The 25,515-nt window shown below is 41.0% G+C and overlaps 1 protein-coding gene and 1 long non-coding RNA gene across 4 annotated transcripts; both read left to right on the top strand.

The window, feature by feature from the left end:
- The first annotated feature begins 41 nt into the window (after positions 1-41).
- LOC146979572 (uncharacterized) lies at positions 42-1,317 on the top strand. Its single transcript, XR_015036886.1, has 3 exons — positions 42-266; positions 890-981; positions 1,179-1,317. It is a non-coding gene; the product is annotated as an uncharacterized LOC146979572 (long non-coding RNA).
- A 518-nt stretch (positions 1,318-1,835) lies between these two features.
- On the top strand, positions 1,836-25,050 carry arhgef6 (Rac/Cdc42 guanine nucleotide exchange factor (GEF) 6). Of its 3 annotated transcripts, none has more exons than XM_085789482.1 (22): positions 1,836-2,208; positions 3,604-3,687; positions 5,617-5,701; positions 8,537-8,658; positions 8,949-9,153; positions 10,662-10,714; positions 11,192-11,286; positions 11,526-11,621; positions 12,531-12,653; positions 14,258-14,396; positions 14,876-14,935; positions 16,434-16,580; positions 17,838-17,924; positions 18,068-18,149; positions 18,968-19,083; positions 19,302-19,463; positions 20,607-20,627; positions 22,612-22,708; positions 23,360-23,446; positions 23,599-23,698; positions 23,994-24,048; positions 24,768-25,050. In XM_085789482.1, exons 1-22 carry the CDS (start codon positions 2,044-2,046, stop codon positions 24,888-24,890), a joined length of 2,304 nt encoding a protein of 767 aa, XP_085645608.1. In that variant the 5' UTR covers positions 1,836-2,043; the 3' UTR covers positions 24,891-25,050. The 3 variants fall into 3 exon arrangements, with proteins under 3 accessions (XP_085645608.1, XP_085645609.1, XP_085645610.1); XM_085789484.1 differs by lacking the exon at positions 1,836-2,208 and adding an exon at positions 3,288-3,418; XM_085789483.1 differs by lacking the exon at positions 20,607-20,627.
- The last annotated feature ends 465 nt before the right edge of the window (positions 25,051-25,515 follow it).

The raw sequence follows: 25,515 nt of genomic DNA, 5'->3' as shown, positions 1-25,515 counted from the left end.
CAACATGATCTCCTTTACAAAGTTGTCTGTACAGCTCTGCTGTATGAATAGCAGAGTGACTTGAGTTCATTCTTGTTTTGAGAATGAAGAATGTACTTCCAACTGGACGCTACTGTTTTCAAGGGTCAGGCAAATGTTACTGTCAAAATGTTCCAATGTAGTTTCCTTGGAAATGGATCCATCACCCTAGAGCCATTTGATGGCATTCAACGACAAAACCAAAGGCAACAACAACCAAATGCAACTCGACCGCTAGTCAACAGCTGGTAAGCAAAGCAAACCTCTTTGTTTCTCATCTGTAAATGAGTTTCTCATTGTCCTGTATTGCAATCTCCACTCAAAAGGGTGATATTCAAGACAACTTTTGCCTCAGAGGACAAAAGAAAAAAGAGGAGGTCGACTGAGTGAGCCTTTTTCATTGTAGTCGGTTTTCATCAGCTAAAATTGTCAAAAGTGCAGCAACATCCCAAGACATTTCGTCTCTTTTCAAGAATGAAATCGTTAACAGCCATTTTGCCAACTGAGCCCACAAAACTTTTTTTTTGCCTAACCAATCATCCAACCCCAGTACCCTGATTGGCAACAGCGCATTTTTGAACCATAGCTGAAATATGTCTAGTTATTTGTAACACGTTTTTATCGGTTAACAAAATTAAAAGCCGTTTTTTAAATTAAGAGTCGTTTTCTCAGTATCGAAACCTTTTCAACAAGCATGCCAATTCAAACAATGGAGACCTCTGGAAGAACACCACCGTCCTCGCTGCCAAACTGGAACCAATCAATGAAGCGAATTCACTGTTGGACCAAGGACTACAATATCATTTTCAGATATTTTATAAATACATGATTAAGACGAGGGCAATTTGTTAATATTATGTTCTAATTGCAGGATGAACATCCCTCCAAAGCAACTGGCCTTGTACATGCCTGAATTGTGTCGTGAAGTTGTTGGACCAGTGAAGCCACAGTGCACCACTGCAGGTATTTAACCAGAGTAACTATCTCTTGACTCTACTTTTTTGAACTATCAAATTGTAAAGGTATCATGAGGGAATGTTATATAATGTTATCTACAAAATATTAAAAGTAACTGTGTTGTGGTACAATTGATTTTTATCACTGCAAAATCAAAGTGTTGATGTGTAAACAGCTGTTTTTTTGTGTCAACTCAATTTCAGATGCTGGCACAGACTTCTGTTGGGATTGCTGGCTGCGTCTCTGCCAAGTGGAACGGCGTTGTGAAAGTGGGAAGAACAAAGGCGGCGAACTCACTTGAATTCAGTATCTGTTGTCTTCAATAAAGACTTTGAAAAAAAACGCTGTTCACTTTTAGTTTTGTCTTGACATGAAAGAAGAATGCGATGAGCACCAAAGGTATTTTCAGTGCTGCTGTTATCTTTGTAGATGGAGCTGAGGTATCTGTGGCACCTTGTTGTTTTGCAGCATAAATTTAGTTGTTATGGAGATTTTGTAGCAGCAGTAAACACATTTTCCACAACTTTTGCCCTACTTCAGTATTAAATCAATTGAAGCAATCAGAGTATTTCCTTTCACAAATAGTCAACACATGATTCATGGGTGAACATTGCAATACTCACATGGCATGTCTGTCAAACTTAATCGCAAAAGATTTGCAGATGACATGGATTAAATGTCAACAGACTACCTATCTGGCTCACTAATCACATTATCCTTCTGCAGAGTGATTGTTGGTGTTTCCTAATTCCTGCTCCCTTTTAACTTGTAATATAATATTAGACAAGGTGGTTCCTCTGTCAGCATGTGCCACTGCAGGGGAGAAAAAAAAAAAACCACACACACTCCTGTATATTGTTGAGGTGCTTGTTTGCCAGTAGGGGTGATCATCAGTTTGGCGTGTGGAAACAGCGTCGTCCTGCCCCCACCGCCTCTTTTTTTTTTTTTTTTTTTACTTGTAGCAGAAGTGCGGATGTGAGTTGCATATTGATACGGAACAGGCCGCCAGTTTCTTTTTTTTCTTTTTTATGGCTATGCGTGCTTAGGCAATGGTCGTTTTGTGGAGCTATGAATCCCGAGGAGCAGACAGTAACGTGGTTAATATCACTAGGAGTGCTCTGCTCGCCTAAAAAGAACATAGCGGACCCGGAGGAGTTTTTGAAAACATCGCTGAAGGATGGGGTCGTCCTGTGCAAGCTCGCCGAGCGGCTCATACCTGGCTCCACTTCCAAGGTGAGTTGCTGATCAAAGTTAACTTAAGTCAACAAAAGCCCAAATGATCGACGGGCTCTTATTGAACGGAAGGGAGGGGTTTGCTGTAAAGTGATACCGACAAGAACTTCTCTTCCCTGCAGCAGGCCTTTCGGTTTTTTTTTTTCTTTCTAGCTCACACAGCACCCGAGGCGTTTAACTTTTGATGTTTTTATTTTTGCTCCGAGCTCCTGTGCCGAAATACAGTTGCATTTAGCGAGTTTTCAGACCGTTTAAGATGCGGTTTCCTGTGAAGCGAAGAAAATGTTCCGCATTCTTGACAGGAGTCAGTCGGTGTGAACACCCCCCTCAAAAAAAGAAAAAAAAAAAGAAACAGGACAAATTCGGCATCAGGAGGGTATGAAACCACAGGCCACACCGGAGAGATAAAATGGAGAAGTTCACCGTGCTCAGTTTGACAACAACTTTGTTCAACATAGTTAATGTTATTATCACTGTGAATCACATGTATTTCGTTGTCGAGATGACAAAAGTTGATAGTGATAAATAACAGTTGCAAAGACAGTTCGTCACTTCCTCCTGAAAGACTCTGCTCTACCCCAGTGCGACCTCCTCTTTCATCAAGCCGCGTCAATGCGATTGGAAACGGCGACGATAAAACCGGAAGTAGTAACTTTTTTCATTTACTTTTTTATTTTTTCCATGTATTAGACATTTTCAGTTTATACACTATTAACACAATGATAGTTTATAAGTTGCACATTTCACTTCCATGCATGGAAAGGAGCAGGATGGAGAAGACTGATTTTCCCTGCCCCTTAATCATGGATGGTCTGCCATTACTAAAAATAATGCCCAATGCCTTCCCATTAAATCATAACATGAGCAACTACCTTCCTATTTTATATGATATCTTATTTTTCTTATACCTTCACTTTTCTGCCCTATAATTTTCTTCTTCTGTCCAACACGTTACAGTTAAAAGAAAGGTTTTTGGTTAAAATTAAAAGAAAAAGAAATTTAACAGCAAAAAGCCAAGCTTCTTCTTCCGCGTGCGTTTTTTTCCCCCCCACGTCCATTGAAACTCGGCAGTTAAGGCTTTTATTTTGAAAATCCAAACAAAAGTGAGCGGATGTTTTGCTCACAGTGGTAAACCTGACGTTTCTGTGGTGTTAATGGTTATGTGTGCATGAAGGAGACGCAGGAGGAATCCACAGTTATTTTGTTAACTGTAGGTAACCGCATTCAGGTCACTAAAACAGTGTTTTTTGGCGCTTTTATGTGTAACTGAAATGACAGCAGCGTCGGCGTATATAGCCTTTAGCTAACAGCTAGGGTCAGATAAGATATCTATCTCCTGTACTAGACCGAGGTATTGTTTATATATTTATTTCGTCTATGTTTGTGTGTGCTCAGTATTGCCAGGATCCCAGAAGTGAAGCCGACTGCATTTCCAACATCAGGGAGTTCTTAAAAGGATGCTCGTCCTTGAAAGTGGAGGTAAGTTGACAGTGTTGTCTGTCAAGTTTCATACACATAACGTTAACCTACGATGTTTTAACGTTTTAACTGAGCTCCCTCTCTCTCTACCTTTATTATCTCCTTCCTGAGCCCTCTTAGCCCACTGCAGGTTACAGAGCAGACTTAAACACACTCTTGCTTGTGTGTTGTTGTGATCTGCTTACCCTCCTCCTGACATATGTTTTCTTCACACGTCCATGTGGAGTGAGCCACATTAACAGGCTGCTGCTGTCCACCAGTCACTCTCTCACACAACTTTTGGCCTGTACAGCTACATGACAAGTGTCTCTGCTCTGGAGAGGACAGAGGTTTCAACAGTGTTTACTTCCCTGTTAATTCCCTTTCTCTTTCATACTGCAGTGACTTTTTTTTTTTTTTGCTCCCGAGGCAACACTGCAGGCCTGCACACCCAAAAAGATGTCCTAATACTGGAAATGGTCAAATCGTTTGCAGATGTTGGGAGTTTTCTCTGTCTTTGTACCAGCCTGTTTGTGACTACTGCCACACCGGACAGTAATTTCTCCCCCAACTTTATAAATAGTCTTTTTCTGGGCTTGAATCACATCAGTTGGTTTCTTTAAACAACTAATTGAGTCAGCGAGCCTGGCTCACTGCAAAGTCAAGTGGTTCAGTAGGTCTGCCCAGCTGGCTTGTTATGTCTGGGAGGTCCCCTTTGCTTTTATCCATCAGCCCTGCTTTAGCCCATAATTAGACCTTTTGTGGCTAGCCAGTAGCTCATGGGCAGAGGGTTTTTTGCAGAGCCGCTGTCAAATGTATCAGCCAGGGCATGTCTGTGGTGCTACGGCAAGCCCTGCCCATCCTTCTGGTCAGTGATGTGATCATGGTTGGAGAAACCTTGTCTTTCTGTTTTTGCTCGAGCAAAATAGTGCCCGCTTGTCCTGTGACTGCATAAAGAGAGCAGTCATACTGCTTTCACTTCTGCCCTGAGGTACAGAAAGAGGAAGCATCAATTACTGCTCAATGCCTCTGATTTTTTTTGCTGGGTTATGAAATGCATGGGATAATTTTATTTGCTCTGATAGTACTACAGGCATTCAGAGCAACATGTGTTCATAACGTGACTCATTGAAACTACTTGACCCTAACCATGGTCAAGGTCTCAGCACAGGCAACAGTTATTAATGATCCAAGTCAATACGGTGATGTAAGACCCATTTGGTGTTTCGTTTTGTTTTATCAGTGCAAATGGATTTTTCCATGTCTTTTAGTACCGGCACTGCAAAATCATTATACATAAAGCAAACATTGTATTAACGCTTGGCAACCAGAGTACATTTTGATAATCAAGTCACCCCTATGATCGATCCTGTACCAAAAAGATGTAATGGTCACACTTGCTTTAACTGTGAATGAGGTCACCCAAAACTCATGACCACGGCTGTACTACTCAAACTCTATATTTAAGATGTTTTATTTAAAATGTGAAACTTTATCTGCTGGAGGAAAGAAGATAGCTGTCTGAGACAGAGCAAGCAAGCGGTGCGACTATGAGAGTGTGCGAGCATCTACGAATTGCAAATGTGTCTGGCACTGTCTGTTTTATTTCAGACCACTAAGTCATAAAATATGGGTCATGCTCAACATGTCAGTTTTTATCTCTATCTTGTTATAGGCCTTTTTAAATCCCTGTGTGTGTTTTTTATTGTGCATGCGTCTTTCTATTGTTTGTGCAGCAGCCTGGAATGAGTCTCTCTCCTTTTCTCTGCCTCTCTCTCCCTGTCCGTGTGCACTCAACAAGCATTACTCCTCACATCACTGCAATCATTAGTTGTTCAAAAGTTGTAATTTTGACTCTCTCTTCCTCCACATCTGAAATATTCCACGGATGGTTTGATATTTTTCTATCTGTTTGGCTGAAAGCATCTTCTCTGTTCCTTTTCCATCCAGGGGTTTGAACCAGAGTGGTTATACACTGGTGAGAATTTTGGCAAAGTGCTGACCACTTTGCTGGCAGTCAACTTTGCCACACAAGGTAAGCATTTTGCAGTCTCTCTCTGTACTTTTAATCCTCTATACTGAGGACAGCTTAACATTACTTCTCCTCTCTGAAAGCAGACAACCAAACAGTAGTGAGCAACCGTTTTTATATACCAGTATCAGAAGAAAAAATTAGGCAGCTTATGTGGAAAAAAGCAAAAGCAAATCCTCATATTAAAGATAAACACTTTGTAAATATTCCTCCCTCCCCTGCCATTTGACATAAACCTCAGATCAAATAAAGAAGCTTAGACAATGAATAGTACATGCAGCTAATGTGTAGCTGTGGTTGGATGATCTCCCCTGCCTCATGTATTTATTATGGTGATGGTCTTTTTCAGTTTTTGTTCATGCATCCTTTCCAAATCATGATTGAGTGTGTGTTGCCCATGGGCAGCTGGCATGGCAGTGTGTGCTTGTGTCATGCTGGGTGCCATATTTTCTCATGTTCACCCATAGCTTGAGCCACCCTGAATAATTCTCCGTCTTTGCTGATCATTTTTCTACATTCACATAAAGCTCCAGTATGAGGCAAAATGTCCAGTGTTAATGTATGTGTGCGCGTTATATGCATTTCACACACACATACACACACACCCCTTCTCAAGTGCAGTTCTTCAACGAGGACGCAGCGTATTGTGGTTTACAGTGCAGCAGCCCCACAGCAGTTTAGAGTTAATTACCTTGCTTGAATCGTATTGTTTGGGTAGAGGAGGGGGGGGGGGGTGTAACGCCACTTTCCCTCCAGTCTCCAAGTCAAAGCTGCCTGAGAACCAGCAGCCTAAGAATAATTTAGTCAGCATTTTTTTAGACCATTGTGCCACTGCTGCACTCTTCATAAGAGATGCATAATGTTCCAGGTTATTTGAGAACATGTGTTTGTGACATTTCTGTATGTAAAGCGAGTAATGGGATATGTGCCTCAGATTCTGGCTGAATGATATTGGAGTTGGAGAATAACATGAGGGCTGCAACTGCTGATTATTCTCATGGTTAATTATTCTGCAGATTATGTTTCTGATTAATTGAGTCATCCATAAATATGAGAACTTTTTTTTTTTTTGTAGCTGGAGGTGACGTCTTCATGGCCTTATTTTGTCTGACTTAACTGCTTGAACCCAGATATGCAGTTCACAGTTATGTAAAACAAAGATGCAAAATCTCCACGATTTAGAATTGTTCAGCAGCAGATGTTTGTCTTATTTTGTTGCAGTGTGTAAATTAATTATCTTTGTTTTGATATGTTAATCAGCTAATTGTTTACATACTGCATGGCATTACCCACTGCACCTTCCTTTTGTGATATGTAGCGCTGTCACTTTGTTAATGCATGATCAATCTCTCCTGAGTGCACATAAATGGATGGGAGGATGCATGCCCCACTGTGAGATGTGGGCCAGAAGCCTCCGCTATAGCGCTGGGCTCTGCTTGATATGCAAATCTTTTACAGGCTGGCAATGCCTAGCAGCTGTTCTCCCCTCTTCAGAAGTGAACTTGATTTGAAGTGGATTAGTCACAAGTTAGTTGATATGATTAAACATAAGAGGCCTCTGTGTTTTTACTCAGGATCCTCTTCCAAGCCTCTCACGACGAGCCTCTGTGCTCGGCATTTATGTTTATGTAGGGTAAATGCTTTGAACGTTGCCCTCGTACAGAAATAACAGTGGAAACCACGGAGCTTAGCCGACAGAAGGGCTTGTCGGGATTCTCTGTGTGCGTGTCGAGTGTGGCATGTGGGATCCATGAGTGCATGTGGACTACCCTGCTGCCTTCAGTGTGATTTTTATCATATCAGTTATCCCGCAGAGTTATGCACCCTGACGTCCCAGCATATGGAAAACAGCGGGGAAGCTCCAGAGTTTTTCCATCTAAACGTACATTACACAGATATCAGATGTTGTGCTGATATAAAAAAATAAAAAAAAGAAGAAGAAGACGCAAAAAGTGTTGCCATCGCTCAATTTACTGCCTGTAAGTGAAAGTGCACTTAAGCGTTTGTCGATTTTAGAGCCACAGAGTTGAACTCCTTATTGGATCGGAATTAGAGGGTACTAAGGGCTAATGGTGCACGCTCATTATTTTTTTATTCTTCTGTAATTTGCAACAGGATTAGACAGTAGACCTGGCCTGCCTCCCAGTTCACCGAGCGTGTTTCTGCTTGTTAGCCCGTAAGAGGCTGCAGGGCGGCCATGTGTCACTTTTAAAGTGAAGGGCTGGCAACAAAATTGAGACCTCCATCAGTGCATCTGGAAGATTGCGCTCACACCGCAGGACAGCTGACAGCCACTGACCCTAAATCACATGCACTGACTGCTGCAGTGGCTTCGGCGATGACACTGCGGAGGGTTTGGGTGTCTGTTACACGAGTTCGCCCACTAGATTGCACTTCAGATAAAAGAGAAGAGGAAATGAGGCTATACACGTGTCAGTTTGTTTGGATGAAATATATATGCAGGACTAACTTGACTGTATGAGCCTGTCAGTGAGACAGATGATGTATCAAAGTGCATGTTGCCTTCCTTTTTACAGCTGCTCCATGTTTTTTTGGAGCACTGTGCCAGTTCTGGTTAACTCCGATGATTCTATCCGCCGTTGTAAATGTGCAGCCCGTGTGTGTGCATGTTCACTGTCCCGCGGCTGTCCCGAGCAATGGACCATACTCACATGAATTATCATCAACTGGTCATCCCCCAAAGTATGTGCACCTGCGTCAGCTGTGATGATGATGGTGATGATCATGATGAGTGTATGTGTGTGGGTGTGGGTGTGATTTCAAACACCATTGCAACCAAAATAACAGACTCTACATATTTCCCGTGTGTGTCTATAGACTGTGCTGCTGAGAGGTCATGTCCGCCGTCTGGTCCTCCGCCTCCTAGTCAGTCGACGTCTTCACACACACTCTCCTCTGCCAAATCCAAAGGCTCTCTGCGTAGACAATCCAAATCAGTGGTATGGTCTCGTCTTTATACATCCACATTTTCTGTCTTCCTGTTTTTTGTTCACTTCACATGCTTGAAACTGGTTTTATCCGAATTTCCTTTTTCCCCATTTTGCATATATTTTACATTGAATATATCAGATCGTATCGATTGTTTTACTCTACATGACTATTTCCTTTGCACAATATATAACTAAATGAATGTATTGAGTCATAGCCAAAGAAGAATTTGAAGATATTGCACTGTGTGTATATATATATATAGAGGATACACCTTGTGACATTTGTGTCCGTGTGCCAGGAAATGTCTGAGAACGGCAGCGGCGGGAACCTAATGGTGAAGGCCCGCTTCAACTTCAAGCAGAACAATGAGGATGAGCTGTCGTTCAATAAAGGTGAAATGATCCTTGTGACGCGGCAGGAGGAGGGAGGATGGTGGGAGGGCACACTCAACGGCAAGACGGGCTGGTTCCCCAGTAACTACGTCCGGGAGATCAAACCCTGCGGTGAGTTGGGTCACACAATCGGGATCGTAAATTCCTTATGGTGCTATGGTATGTATGTGTGTGTGTGTGTGTGTGTGTGTGTGTATATATATATATATATGACAGCTCAACTTGTATGGTGGTGCTTGAGGGTTATGGTGCAGTTTTTTGCTGCTGTTTTTTAAGAAAAGCTGAGTTGATTTATGACAGCATAATATCTAGGCCATAATTTGTGTTCCAGCATTTATTATAGGCAACACAATACAGAATATGGTGGCAAGTCTTTGGAATGCACTGGTTTTCCGCATTAATTGGGCATAAAATGTAATCTGATCTTCATCTGACTCACAAATGTAGACAAACACAGTGTCCCTAAGCTAATATCATACAAGCAATTATAATCTTCCGTGTCTTTATTAAACACAGCCATTAAACATTAACACTTCTGGTGGAAAAAAATATGTGAACCCCTTAAATAACTTGTCAAAACTCCTTTGGCACTGATAACCTCAAACAAGCTCTTCCCGTAGCTGCTGATCAGACTTTTGGACATTTACTCCATACACATCATCTCTACTGGGTTTGGGCTCTGGCTGGGCCACTCAACCAAAAGATGGAGTTTCTTTATTTGCAGTCAGTCTGTATAACAGTATTTGAATGTTACGGTTGAAAGAATTGAGACTTCATTCTTCCCTCAGTGATGTGGAAATGTTCATACTCAGAAGCACCAAATAATGATGCTGCCTCTACAGCACTTCACATTACATATACTTGATGTTTTCATTTTGGCTATGAAGTTCCCCTTTTTTTACACCAAACATTTTCCCAGTAGTACTGTGGAGAGTCAAACTGGCCAACTTCAGTGGTTTGCCCCAGATTTTTTTTTTATGTGTCTGTAGTTGGACAGCAGGCTACATGTCCCCACGCACCATGATTTCCATATGATAGACTCATGAACACAGACGTTAACCACAGCAATGATTCATTTAAGCCCTTAGCCGTTACTCAGAGGTTCTTTGTTATGTTATTGATCACTCTCTGCCTTGTGGCCTTGGAGTCATCCCAGGAGGAGTAGCCACATAACTAAATCTTCTCCATATAGCCACTTTGTCTGCCTGTGGACTGATCAATATCTAAACTTTTTGACCTTGTAACCCTTTCAGCTTCATGCAAATCAGCAGTTCTTGATCCATAAGCTGCTATCTAAATTTGTGAGACACAGTTCAGATCAGCATATGCTTCTTTTGAATAGCTTTGATGTTTGAAAGTTGGTTTCATTTACTGGGCTCTAGTTAGTTTTTGTTGTTATGATTAGTTGAACAGTTCTCGTGCTTTTTCCAGTGAACAACGTGAACGTTTTAGAGATGTTTTCAATACAGACAGAACAATAGAATGATTTGGGTGTTATTTGTTAAAATAGATTTTATAGATATTCACTGTAAATGTTTTCTTTTTCTATTTATTCTTATCACGAGTGAGTCCTGAAGAACTCACTAATCCTTGCACATTGTCACTTATATTCTCCACAGAGAAGCCAGTGTCTCCTAAAGGAACTCAGTTGACCAAAAACTACTTCAGTGTGGTGAGTGAAAATCCTGTGGGATATTATATAATTTGTGCTATTCCCTATAGCAGGTATCTTACATAAGCAATCATGTTTTTTTCATAGAGATCTGACGAAAGCTAAAAATCACAAGGAGTCTTGCTTTAATCTTTCAACACATACAGTTTTTATGCTGGTCAAAACACTGGTTTGCTTGCTTTTGAAAAATATTTAGATCTTAGTCTTGGTCGAATGCTGTAGCAGGAAGGAAATCATAGGTTTGACCTCATGTCTTTCTACTCATAAATAACTAACTTCTGCATTTAAAATCACACTCTATTGCCCCTGCATCTCTTTTTTTATTTTTATGGTTGATTTAAACAGTGAGAAAACAAAGTCCTGGCGAGATAACATAGACCAATGACATAAAAATATCCGTATCTTCTTTGCCTGAAACAATGTTTGTCTGGCAGCAGTTAACATGCTGTATTCTGCTGATTTTGCTGCTTATTACAGGTGGTGCAGGACATCGTGGAACATGAAAGGGAGTTTGTCAAAGAATTGCAAACAGTCCTGACCTGTTACCTGCGACCTTTGCAAGCCAGTGACAAGTAAGAGCGACGAAAATTAATGGGAAAAGGTCACTTAAATGACAGAGTGGATTACCAGGAAAATGTTCTTGATCAGTTGAATCATCTGAAATTTCGGAATTTTACATTTCCTTTTTTTCACTATGAAATAAGATTTTTTTTGTAACTTTGTGTAATTCAAATGTCAGAATTCCTAATGGTAATTCACCATAATTGGAGTCAATGATAACAAAATAACTCAATATCTGTGTATGTTCAAGATTGAGCAGTGCAGACAGCGCCACCCTGTGTGGGAACCTGGAGGAGATTCTCACCTTTCAGCAGGGTCTCTGTGTGGCTTTGGAGGACTGTACCAAGTAAGTCATGCTGGACAGACACGGGTCTTCATGTTTGATCAGTTATATTCAGCTTCGATTATCAACAGTCTCGTGAGGAGCAATGATTGGACCATAGTGTGCACCCTTGCTGCTTGTTCCTTTTTTTTTTTTTTTTACACATTTGCTACTCTGCACATACTATACATTACTGCCAAGAGTTCTCCAAAACATACCATACTTGGATCTGTTTTTGCAATCACTTCCTTCCTCTCCGACATCTCTTCCCTCTTGGTACAAAGACCAGCTTGCAAAAACTGAAATATTGCCTCAAGTATGCAATCTGTCTCAGTGAGGAAGAAACTGAAGTATTTTTTTTTTTTATCAAAGTTAATAACTTTTCACACATTGATTTGAAAAATCTGCACTTCTGTGGGGAAACTCTGATACGAATGTCTGTCTGAGTGGAGAGGAAAATATGTTCATACATCTAAGAAGGTATGGTATGCTTTGGAAAATGGCCTCTAGGAAAGTGTGCAGTCTAAAAATAGCCCTTAGAATAATATGTACTTTAACTACATTACTTGAAGCCTGGAAATGTCCTCAATTTCTCTCATACAGCAAAATACATTTTAAGGTGGTGTTGTATTCTTGGTGCTCTGTTAACCTGATGAGAGAGCAGACGTGCGTCAAAGACCTGGTTTCTATGACTGTTCAAAAATGCAAGCACGGTCTTGTACTCTGCTTGTCAGTAAAATGTCTTTGGCAGACTAAATCTTCCAGACACCCTGAATAATGGCAGCTTTTCAGTTATTGGGAAATGACTCCATATATGATCATAACTTTTCTCCTGGTCTTTTTCCATATCCGTCCCTTTTTTTTATTATTATTTTGTTATTCCCTCACTCCTTCCACTTCTCTGACCTTGTTTCTGTGTCTCCGACTTTGCAGAGTCCCAGAGGGCCAGCAGCGAGTGGCAGGCTGCTATTTAAACCTGATGTGTCAGATCAAGACTCTCTACCTGGCTTACTGTTCCAGCCACCCTTCAGCTGTGTGTATCCTCACTGATCACAGGTCAGTCTCTGCGCACAAAACAGCACAGACAGTCCTAATACCATATCAGAGGGTGGGTTGTGTCACGTGATTCATCTTAACATTCAGGGTTGACAGACGTGCATATATAAAAATGGCTTTTGATTGAATTAAAAGTCATAGTGCATGTTACAGCTTTGTAGTAGTTGCTCTTTTTTTCCCCCCAAAACTGAGACGGCACCATTAAACAATATGTTAAGCCAGCTGTTCCCAACAGGGTTTACCTGTCTTTCCACACCCGATTGTGAGGATCCTTGACACGCATCATCACTGTGTGATTTCAGGGATTACTATGTGTTGTTTTCTGTTGATGAGCTGCACTTTAAACCTCTGGCCACAAGATGTCAGGCGCTTCATCTGTAAACGTACATGAGGTTAAACTCAGTCCCAGTACGTGCACCGGGTCCCCATGTGCTGAGGGTTTTCTTCAGCCCATTTACTATTGAAACGCGCCATTCTCATCGAGTGGGATGCGCCACCATGAGTGTGTAGATCCCAGTCATTGTGAGACAGCAAAATGGTCAAGGTGCAGTTTAAACAGTGGAGTATTGAATAATGTACAAGGGGCATGTTAGTTTCTACATTATGAGCTGCAGATTAAGTTGAATTACACACAGGAAGAAGCATGACTGTTGACAGGATGTATGAGTTGTGGTTACTGTGAAAAGCAAGCAAGGCGCTTTTTCACAGTAAACACATTTACATTTCAGTTGAACAAGTCTTTCTTTTTTTCACTCTCACATTTACCCACTGATACCAGGCAGTGCTGCTAGAGGATACACTTTTACTGAAGTTCTGGATCCCTAACGTTGACAGTGTTGATGGCAAAATTTCAGAAACCAGACTGATGACCTAATTTGTGCTTCTTTTAAAACGCTGTTAACACCTGGGACAAGTTGTTGGTGGCTTTTCACACATGCCATCTACCATAATACTCTCACAGTTTTTCTGAAATGAGTACCAATATTATATTTATCATCAAAAATATGATACCCATGCTATACTATAAAAATTTACCACGCATATAACAATTTGTTTCCAGAGTGGGAAGCAGTTATATATTTTAGGTTGCAGGATGTAGTCACCACCTTTTTTTTAACTGTTAAAAAAAAAAAGTAATACATATTTGTGTTATTTTTAACTGTGTGTATGACATGTAGAGGATATAACTGTTATGTATCATGATATGGTCTCCTGCTGTGTTTTAAACATAATGTGATTAAAATGAGCATTTTTAAATAGTATTTTCAGGTTCAGGACACATTCACTTAATCTGCACATGATCCAAAAGTTGACTGTAAAGCCATTGTTTTGGTTCTAGCCATACTATACTGTATGTGTAACAGCAGAAAATGATTAACTTTATATTGAAATGACACTGAGCTGCAATGCACTGACATTGTTATACTTTTATGGTAGAATTAATGTTTTTATTAAAAATCTGCACCTTTGAAGTCTCCTTGAACTTTGACCTATACAGTCAGGATGCCCTGTACTGTGTGAAATAAAAAATCTAAAAATGAATCATAACCCTAAACTGTGCATTAAAACTGCTGTGTGTCTGTGTGTGTGTGTGTATTCAACAGTGATGAACTCGACAAGTTCATGGAGAGCCAGGGAGCGAGTGCCCCAGGGATCCTGACCCTGACCTCCAGTCTCAGTAAGCCCTTCATGAGGCTTGACAAGTACCCGACCCTGCTGCAGGAGCTGGAGAGACACGTGGAGGTACAAGAGGATACGTCTGCATACAGTGGCATGCAAAAGTGTGGGCACCCCTGACCAAACTTTCTGTGAATGTGAAGAGTTAAGCAAGTGGAAGATGAAATGATCTTTTGCATGCCACTGTACATACTGAAATAATATTTGATAAATAGATTATCTAAATAATAATAATAATAAAAAATGATATGAAAATGTATTCATATCTGTACTTTACAGTGTTCTTGATTAGTCAAATTTTGTTAACTTGATCTACTTCCAATTATTAAATTGACCAATAAAATCTGACAATGTGTATATTATGAAAAGTTAAAAACTCTAAAGAATGAGTAAAGAACAAGAACTTTCTCTTCCTATCTCTGACTTCCTTCCTATCTCACTATAAATCTAGTTATCACACCTTCTTTCCTTTTAGATTTAGGGCACAGTGGCTTGACTTTTAAGATGCTCTATCTGATTCAATGTGTTGTTTCTTCCCACCACAGGAAGCCCACCCAGACTATACTGACATTATAAAGGCGACAGCAGCATTTCGGAGCCTTGTGGTAAGTCTGGAAATCCAGGGCTCTTCAGTCTTCAACACGCTTTTAAACATTTGATCTTTGTTCACCTCCACCGGGGATAAGGCCTCCTCTTTTGTTGTCAGTGAAGTCCAAGCCTCAGTTACACAGACTTGAAGCCTCTTGTATCAATTCTCAATTACTGGATTGTGCATCTGCTGGATTCATTTATTTATTCTGCAGAATTAAAAACACTGATTTGTGTTTTCTGTTTTATCATAACCCCTAATTATAATTGTAGATTTCAAAATAATCCAAAGTACAGGTTATTTCTGACAAAATGCGATTACAGATGTTATGATGTCACCTTCATTGTTTCAGGGGCTACAAACTAATGTTGGTGTAATGTAACACAACGCCTCACAGTTGAGCTCAGCTCTGGCGAGAGTTAAATGAGAGTGCTTGAGATTTGTGGCTGTCGCATGTTGGTGATAATGTTGTTCCTACTGTGGGTGTGAACTGAAATGCCATTTTTGAAGGGCTGGACTAGAAACGAGCAACCGCAGTGAACTTGGGTGAACATTATTCTGAGACACAATTTCCCCAGTACAGCTTCGACTTCTGTGTAAGAATAAATGAGGTGACTCACACACGTTTCTTGAACAGGGCAGGAAAGTGTGGAGAAAAAAAACTTAGACAACACTGACAATTGTAATTTGCAAGTCTCTCTCTTTTTTTCTTTGTATGTGCTTGTTTGTGTGGGTAAGGTGGGTAGACAGAGAAATGCAAGTTACCTCAGTGTTCTCAGTTTTGTCTCTTTGCAGTGGAAAGCGGCAGATGTTGCATTGTCATTTTTCCTGCTTGACGAGGGAGAACCCCTGCATTACACCTAAATATACTTATTTATTTTACAGTTTATGCCTTTATATCTCTGACAAAGAAGTAAAAACAAACAGATAAACTGAAAAAAAATGACATGGCTCAAGAGGTCAAGCGGGTCATCCACTGATCAGAAGGTCGGCGGTTTGCCTGCCTCTTCCTGTTCCTATGTCTGAGTGTCCTTGGGCAAGATACTGAACTCCAAATTACCCATGATTGTGTGAATGTGTGTGTGAGGTAGAAAAGTGCTGTATGTCTGGAAAAAAACATTGCATGAATGTGTGTCTGTGAAAGGGTGAACGAAACTTGTAGTGACCCTGAGTGGTAGATAAACGCTATGTAAGTGCAGCCAAATTATTAGATATCAGAACTAAACCAATATTTTTTTCTAAAGCCATTTCCATAGTGGGAAATAAGTCTCCCACTGCTCATTACTCAGTATTTCTATAAGGCAAGAAAGTGTGTTGTTGTGAAAAAAGATGTTGAAAATGGTTCAGTCAAAGCTGGATTGCTCACTTCTACCAGTGAGCAATCCAGAAATCTGCAAATGGACAGGAATCAAAAGCTTTTTTGTGTGTATTCTTTAACTGTTGCAGTGATTTGTGAAACATTTTGTCACTTCCATAAAATGCATCTGTGTCCGTGTGTGTGCTTGTGTGTTCAGACGCAGTGCCAGGAGCTGCGAAAGCGTAAGAACCTGGAGCTCCAGATCTTGTCGGAACCAGTGCGTGGCTGGGAGGGAGACAGCATGAAGAGCCTGGGTCACGTAGCCTACATGTCCCAGGTTCACATGAAAAATGGGTCCAGTGAGGTGAGAGCCATGTTAGGTCTGTTTGTCCATTTTCTCCCCCCCCATCTGATTGGTAGGATTTGGCTGTCCAAGTGAAAGGTGTAGATTAGAGTCCCATGGGTACCATTCAATCAAAGAGGATAGATAGATAGGGATCTGAGAGAAAAGAAACTGTCACAGGACATATTGGATTACACAAAAACACTAAAATTTGCCCCAGTGTGCATGGAGGAGATAGTAATGATTTCTGTCTGCTTCTTTTCCCCTCTTTAAACCCTTTGGTGTCGTTAAGCAGGAGTCTGAAATTCAATCATATGGTCATAGCCGTTTCTCATTAGGGAATATTGGGTACATTTCTTGCTGCATAACAGATTAGACATGCATTTAAGTCGAACACTAATCCCATACTCTGGAGAAACTGCACTGATCCCCATTCATTTTAGAAAAATGCAATAAAAGTAGTTTTTTTATGAGTTCAAACTGAGGTAAGTGAGATGATCTCTGCACAGATAGGATGTTTCATATTGGGTCAGTGCGTTTCCTACTCCGTGCTAGATTGAGAATGCAGGTGGTGTTTGATGCAGGTACACAAACAGAGGAAGTGTGAACACCACTTTGAGGTCAAGTGCTCTAGATTCACTTAACCCAGCAGAGTGTCGTTATTTCAAACACATGTGAAGTGTTCATCATTGTCTCTAGGTATTGTAGGATTCCCTGTGTCCATAAACCCTGTGGGCTAAAATCGAACCCCTCCCCCCTCCGCTCCCCTCCCCTTGATGCTAATTTGATGTCTCCCACAAGTTTCAAAACAGAAACCTATGTGGGTCAGATGCAGACTGAAAAGCCAAGTCCTGTTTTTTGTGTGGTTTCTGTGTGTAGGGGTCGACTCTGACTTGGTGGTTGGAAGAAAGTTAAGAACTCACATTTGGATTCACCCTCTTTTGATCACGGCCAACCACTTTCCAACCCCCAGACCGCTCTCCATAGTTATTTCGGAACTCAAACAGTCTTATCAACTCATCTTGGTTTCCATTCATATAACAGCGTTACCAAAATGCCATCTAGTCGCTAACTTGAGCTCACATATGCTAATGATGGTTGCACAGAACAGGTCCCATCTGGTTTATAGTGAGCAACATGACGAACAGGTTCAGCTGCAGACAACTACTAGTGACAACACCTACAAAGGAGAACAGAGGTTACCCTGTTGCACCTGCACACCTGTATATAAATGAATGGTTACATACCAAAACTCTCTTTGTTCTCTCTTTCCTGCAGGAAAAAGAAGAGCGCTATTTAATGCTTTTCCCTAATATGTTGGTGATGCTTTCTGCCAGTCCCAGGATGAGTGGCTTTATTTATCAGGTGAGCTGCCGTATCTCGACATTTAAGTGAAGATAAAAAAAATATTTCATTGATTTCAGGTAATGACAACATATCATAGCAACATATCCTCCACCTATGACACACAGTGACTTATCGTCTCTCCTGCCATTTGATCTATTCAGGGAAGACTGCCGCTGACGGGCACCACAGTAACAAGACATGCGGAGGATGGAGACAGTCCCCACTACGCCTTTGACATCACAGGTTTGCATCAGAAGTTCGTCATCATCTTCAGTTTAGCGGAGGATAGGGCAGTGATACAGTTTAATGGCTGGACTCGTGGACCGAGAGATGGCGGATCTCTAGCAGTTCTGGGACCGTGTCTTCAATGTGTAGAGATTCTTACATTCTCAATCTCAACAAACTGATTCACAACATGAACATTTTTTTTATATATATATATATATTTTTGGGGGGCTTTTTCACCTTTAATTGATAGGATAGTTGAGAGAGAGAGACAGGAAATGGGAGGCAGAGAGCGGGGAATGACACGCAGGATAGGGCCGCTCGGCGTGGGATTCTAACCGGGGGTGCCTGCAGTGAGGACTATAGCCTCAACACATGGGACGGGTGCTCTATCAACCGACAACATAAACATTTAAATTTGGCTGATGAGGAGGCAGCACTCACTCTGGAATATTCATGCTCTTGCCTGCACATAGTCAATAAACTCATTTTTCAAACATAGCAGTCCGATACACCAATGAAACAATAAGATGTAGCATTTAATTCAGATAATGGATTAAATCTGAAGATCAAAATGATTCACAGTAATGAAACAAAACCTGTACTAAAATTAGAATAGATTTGGGAAATTAAACTAGACTTAGACATAATCATTGGGTCTTAAAATGTCTCACTTTCACTTTTCTAATTACGATGATATGTGTTGTCAGCCATGTCAAACTTTCAGTGTAGGAAGTGAGTTTGTGTATGTGTTTGTTTGTTTATTTGTGTGTGTGTGTGTGTGTGTGTGTGTGTGTGTGTGTGTGTGTGTGTGTGTGTGTGTGTGTGTGTTGCAGGAAGCATGATTGACCGCATCACAGTGTTCTGCAGTAGTTCTCAGGAGTTGCAGGAGTGGCTTGAGCACCTTCAGCCCTTTACCAAAGGAGGCAGCCCTGTAGCCACCATTTCAAAGGTAAGGACACACACACAATGCACACAGTACATATTGTCTGTCACAAACACACACACACACACACAATGCAGTCAAAACAGTACTAAAAGTGTCGTTTGCACAATGCTGAAGTGTGAAAAACCCTTTGAACAAATTCTCACCCTAAGATGACAAACACTAGTCTTTCACAGTGTGTGATCCACTAGCCTTACTTTTGTCTTTTTGACTGTCCCATGTAGACTGTAGAGGGAAAGCCGCTGAGTATGGTCGGCACTCCTGCTCACCTGTCCACCCCGGGCCGTGGCCCCCTAGAACCACCAAAGATCAGCAAGCCCTGGTCTCTCAGCTGCCTGCGCCCCGCACCTCCCCTCAAGCCGTCTGCGGCGCTGGGCTACAAAGAGGTAGGAGGATGTTGTGTTGCATAAACAAGCCCACACATGCTTGATATGCATCTCCGGTAAGCAGTCATGCAGAAGAAAATGAGTCTCAGGAACCACAATGAGTCCCCAACCTCTACAAGCCCCCTCCCCCTTCCCCCTTCTCCCCTCCACTGTCTCTCTGTCTATCACTTTATCTTTATCCAGAATCCCTGTGTTTCCCACCAAACAAACAACCAACACAAGTTAAATTGACACATACACACCCCTTAAAGCCACTCAGATTGAAGTAGTCCAATTAAATGACTTTACGTTCAGTGGTCCAACATGTCCAAAGGAACATTATTATTCAAAATCGAATGTTTTGAGTACTTCTTCTCAAGTTAACCAAACCTTTTATCATTACTCTCATGTGACATGTTTACAATAACTTCAGCCATGTGGCCAGAGCCTTTCAACAGGAATGACAAAAGGAAAACCCTCAATACTTTGAAGAAGGCGTGGGCCAGAGGCTGTGAAAAACAACAGCGAACGCTTGATATAAATACTCAGAACTCAACAGGTAGAACTGTTGTGAAACCGCTGTTGCAGGTGTGTTGTAAACATAGTGGGCCACGCTGTTTTTCTTAGTAGTAGTAGTTACTTAGTAGTTTATTCCAGTAACAGCAGCGCAACGGCCGAGTCTGACGGGCACAGTAGGAGAATGACTGACAAACTGGTCATAAGCTACTTGTGTTGGGAGATGGAGGTAACTTCACACTGTGGTCCACGTGGGAGGCAGAAACTTTCACACAGTCAGCACTCTAAAACTTTTGGTTGTTTTGGACTCCTACAGTCTAGTGATGTGATGAATGTACAGTAAATCTGCGTTCTCTGTACGTTTCTCCACTAAATACACTCATATGAATATTTTTACACTAAACTAGGAGCTCATTCTCATCCACTGAATGTATAAACTTCTCCTGTCAGTGCCCTCATATATCTTTATTTATTAATTAATTTTCTACATGAAATAATCACTCTATGCTGCACAGATAAAGACAAGGTAAATGACAATGGGCGGGTTAAAAAAATGTTCACCATTAACTCTCTATCACATCCTTCTCTCATCATATTTTTCATGCACATTTCCCCTTTTTCTCTCTTTCTCCATCTTGCCTTCTGTAGAGGATGTCTTATATCATGAAGGTAAGGTGTATGTGTATGTGTGTGTGTGTGGGAAAGGATGTGGGTGGGATGGGATGGGGTTGCCTGTGTGTGTGTGTGTGTGTGCGCGCGTGTGTGTTTGCCCCCAGTGTTGAGCAGGCATGCCATCGCTCTATTTGCTTCTCTCCTCCCTCGTTGTCATCCGTTGGTTTCCTGTTTCCTGTGGTTCTGCGTGTCTACATCTTTTTTTCTCTCTCTCTTTCTTTCTCTCTCTCTGATTCCCTGTAGTGTCACTCACACCTAAAAGCATTTCTGATGCAGAAACAAAAGTAGTCACTTCTTCTAGGGCTGCTATTTTTGGAAATGAAGGCACTGAGTGCAAAAAGTGCAGACGAGCATAGATAGAGCCGCCATACAGCTGAGAATATATTTGCACATGTTGCAAATTTGAGTAAAATGACCTGTCGGTGTCTCTTTTTAAATTGATTGATTGTTTCATGCAAACTTGACAGGAACTCTTGCATGCATAATGATGTACAGTTCAATCACAATGTACATCCATCATTCTCCAGGTGGATTTAAACTAGGGCTGAACAATGAAGATAAATACCACATGCAATTTCTAAATCACAGAGGGTGCAGTGTTTTTTATGATTAAGGTATAGCGTGACATAACATACCACAAGTGAAGTGCGGCGCTACGGAGAAGCTCTGGTTTAGAAAAAACAGATTCTCCGAACGTAGAGGAACAAGTTTTCTACCATGTTGTTTGGTATAAATATCACAGCATTGACAATTATTAAATTATTTTTCATTGATGATAAAACGCAATAACGACTACTCAAACTGAAATTGTGACTCATATCACGGTCGCGATATCTGCCCAAATAAACACGGTATGATTTTTATTCCATATTATTCAGCGCCGCCACTCGGAAAGACTTTCTGTGTCTGTAAGTGTCTCGATAATCCACTCCTGATGTACTCCAAGCATTCAGACGGTGTGAAACGCAGCCGATTAAACTGAATTGCCATCAGTTACACTGCTTTTATCCACTATATTCCCCTCAATGACGGACACTTTGAGCCGCCAGTACTCTAACTTGGTGAGGAAAGAATCTCTGCGCTGTACTTGAGTTTCTTACGTGACGTGAATCCCTGAGGTTCTTCAAAGGTTGTAAGAGAAATGATTCAGTCAGTTCTTCCCTCCAAGTCTCATGAGTGAGTGTGTGGTCGACTGTCAGGATTCCCCATGAATGGGTTCACTACCTGTTCTCCCATTGCGTGTTTGTCTGGGTTTCTCCGTTCCAGCCAGGGGCACGGCACACATGACGTTATGTTAAGTGTCAATGACAGTATACGTATGTCACAAGGCGGGATTACGCTGTCACGTTGGTACATGCACATCAGTTTTTTTCGTTTCTAGTAAGTTAAATTATTCATGACACCTCAGCTTTTAATGTGATGAGGAGAGGAAACAGTCATTGCACCTTTTTTCAGGCCTTAACCAATCCAGCAGAACAGAGAAATTCCTTCACCGCACCGGTGTGGTTTGATATTGTAAGATTAATGCAACACATCTTAAATTACTTTCTTTGCTACAGTATGTAACATCTATGTCTCATAGGTAAAGCTTGAATATGTGTAGTACAGTATTTATTTCTCTCACCATGACTGAAGTAGTCAGTGAAGACTTTTTCACAATATATGTAAATCATTTTTAATAAATCTTTGGTTTTCTTTGAGCTTTCATGTACACCATTACCGTGTTAGGCAGGATTCATATCAGCACATATGGATCACATGGGTGGTTTGGTCGCAGTCATCACCACATGCTTGCTGCCTTGTTTGCTGATGGTATTTTTTGTTCTTCGATGTTGTTTGTGTAAAAGGGATGTGCGTCCCTGTGAGCTTGCATTGTGTTTGGTTTGGAGTCTTGGCTTTACAGGTGTGTGTAGCAGTGTGTGCGTGTGCGCGCTAAGTTGAGGAGGGATTAGGCTAAATTTGAAATGTTGCACTCCTCCAGGACTCGAGCAAGAGCCCGCGTCCCATGAAGAAGTTCCTGCCAGGCAACAGGAAGAAGGAGCGGAAGCCCTCGGACGACGAGGTTCAAATGAGGAAAAGTACGAGTTTCACCTCCTTTGTCTAATACAGGCTTCCACTGCTTTATAAATCCATTTCTCACTTTCTTGTAATTTAAATAATTGATGGTAATATTTTTTTTCTTTTATGGTTGTTTTGATATTGAAGAAATTAAGTAAATCTGAAAGATTCGAGCAACACTAAAAGTCTGTTTTACTCTTAATGATTGTAATGGACACCACATTTCCAGTTGTAATCAATGTTTTCCTCAGATACGTTTGTATTCGTTTTGTTCAAGAATATATCGATTTTTCAATGTTCATTAATGGGCTCCGGACTAATTTTAAAATTGTTCTGTAGTTGCAAGTAACGTCCTTTTGACCATCATTTAAATTTTAAAATTCGCTTTACAATTAAATTAAATCAAAATTTGGGCTTACCGCGGCTTCCGCATTTTTCCTTTCCGGGTCAGAGAACAAACGCCTCAGAGTCCCTCATGTATATCAATGAGAGTCCCTCTACTGTTGTGTTCTCTGACCCGGAGCCCATTAATGAACATTGAAAAAACGATCATAGGTGACCTGATATCTCAGGTAAATATTGATTACAATTGGAAATGCCCTTTAAAGAAAAAAAAGGAAATCAATGCTGAATGAAAGTCATGAGTGTCTTTTATATGATAATCTCATCAGGTACCGTTGCTCTGGAAGAGGATGCTCAGATACTGAGGGTGATTGAGGCGTACTGCACTGGAGCCAGTCTACACCAGAGCACCACAGGTGTGTGTTTGTGAAAGAAACATGGACAAATTAGTTAGTTAGTTTAATGCCTTCTTTGATTGCACATCCTCCACAGCTCATACAGCCATGAATCAGGCTTTCTCATTAATCTGTGTGTGTGTGTGTGTGTGTGTGTGTGTGTGTGTGCTCAGCGGTGCGGAAAGAGTGCGTCCCTCAGGTGCTTCTGCCAGAGGAGGAGAAGATCATTGTGGAGGAGATGAAGAGCAACGGGCAGACAGTCATTGAGGAAAAGTAAGTAAGCATATTATTACTATGAAAAATAGGTTTTAATTTACCCGCTGACAGTGACAAAAAGCATTTGTCATTATTTCTATTTGGATCGTGGTCTTCTCTGTAATGAGATTCAGAAATATGATATTGATCCCATTCAGGCGGTTGAGTAATGAATCCTCACACAGCATGACCTTGGCTCGGAAGCCGGTGTAACTTTAATATACAAATACCTTACCAAATAATACATACAAATATATATTTTTGTAATGACTGTTTTTCTCTTTTTTTTTCTTTCATTCTTTCTTTCTCTCAGGAGTCTGGTTGATGCTGTGTATGCTTTAAAGGACGAGGTTCATGAACTGAAAAAGGTACAAGTCACTAACACAGTGTTCTTTGTGCCGGCGGCAACACACTAATGTGTCCTAGACTCACTGTGGTTCTTGGGGTTCGTACGTTCACATATGTGGTTGACTGTGGTTTTAGGTAGGGGGCAGATATTAATACCGATAAGTATCAGTCTGATGAAAATCATACCTGTATGCAACCACATAAAATGCATGTAGTGATCAAGGATTGTCTCTGTAATGATTCCATTCAAACGTAATCATCAAAAATAACAGTGAAAGTAAATCCACTTTAGATTTTCAAGGGAAATCACAAAATTGAAATGTATGATATATTATTTAAAAACTAAAATAAAAGTACTAAATAAAAGCTGAGAAAGATTAAAGTCATACACAGCAAATAAAACGTGTATTACTGCATTGTTTACTGGACTACTGAGTATTAACATTAGATCATCGCTGTTGTAACCCAGTATATAAATATATATATATATAATACGTTAATTAATCTACAGTATTTGTAACTCCTCCTCCGGAGACATGCTCTATATTTTTACAACTATGTTTTACTTTATTGTCACATTATCTATTTTTACATGTGGAAAAATCATTGTAGTGCCTTATGAAACATTAATTAATATGCTGCCTATAAAAGGTAAATCTGGCTTTTATCTTTGAGTTTCTTGTAAGATGCAGTGGTCACACAGTCTGTTGAATACTGTCACTGTCTGAATGTGTAACAGGAGAATAAGTGGATGAAGACATTTCTGGAGGAGGAGCAGAAGTCTCGCAAAGAGCTGGAGAGAGTGGTCCGGAAACTGGCCAAGCAGAAGAATGATTGTGTTTGGGATGACGGCGGCCACTGAACACATCCCTATGATCAGCCTCATCCTGGTGTGTGCGTGCGTGCGTGTGTATGTGTGTGCATGCATGGGTACATTTTATGTAAGCATGCTTGCAGGAGCACAGAGAGGGTCGGTGTGTGTGTGTGTGTGTGTGTGTGTGTGTGTGTGTGTGTGTGTGTGTGTGTGTGTCGGTTTTTTTTGTGTATCTGTCTAAGTTGCGTCTCCATATTTCAATCTCACATTGCAGAGTTGGACTCTGACGATGATACTTAGAGTTTCTTCACTCCAAGTGCTGGAGCTTGATTTAACATTGTGATGAAATCTTATCTGTCTTCCTGATCCAGCCTCACTAGATGAGACAACGAATATGCTTCCTCCTGAAGCAGCTCAGCTAAACCGGGACTGATTTTTAAATAATGGGATGTTTCAAACATACCGCCTCTGGGCTACTGGCACTGTGAACACTCCCCAGCAAATACAACTATTTTGGACAAGGACTGAACAAGTTCTCTGCTTCTTTTGCTTCACTTGGAAAAAAGAAAAGGAGCTCAAAGCCATCGTGTCCAATAGATGTTCTTTTGCATGCACTTCTGTTACCAAGGGGACCGATGTCCTTGTCCTCACATCATGGCGTTTTTTGTCATTT

Source organism: Trachurus japonicus, chromosome 10 (genome assembly GCF_045865225.1).
Source record: "Trachurus japonicus isolate A0001 chromosome 10, Traja_1.0".
In the NCBI taxonomy this organism is placed as follows: domain Eukaryota; kingdom Metazoa; phylum Chordata; class Actinopteri; order Carangiformes; family Carangidae; genus Trachurus; species Trachurus japonicus.
The sequence above is the reverse complement of the archived record's forward strand: the minus strand, read 5'-3'. Positions and strand labels throughout refer to the sequence as shown.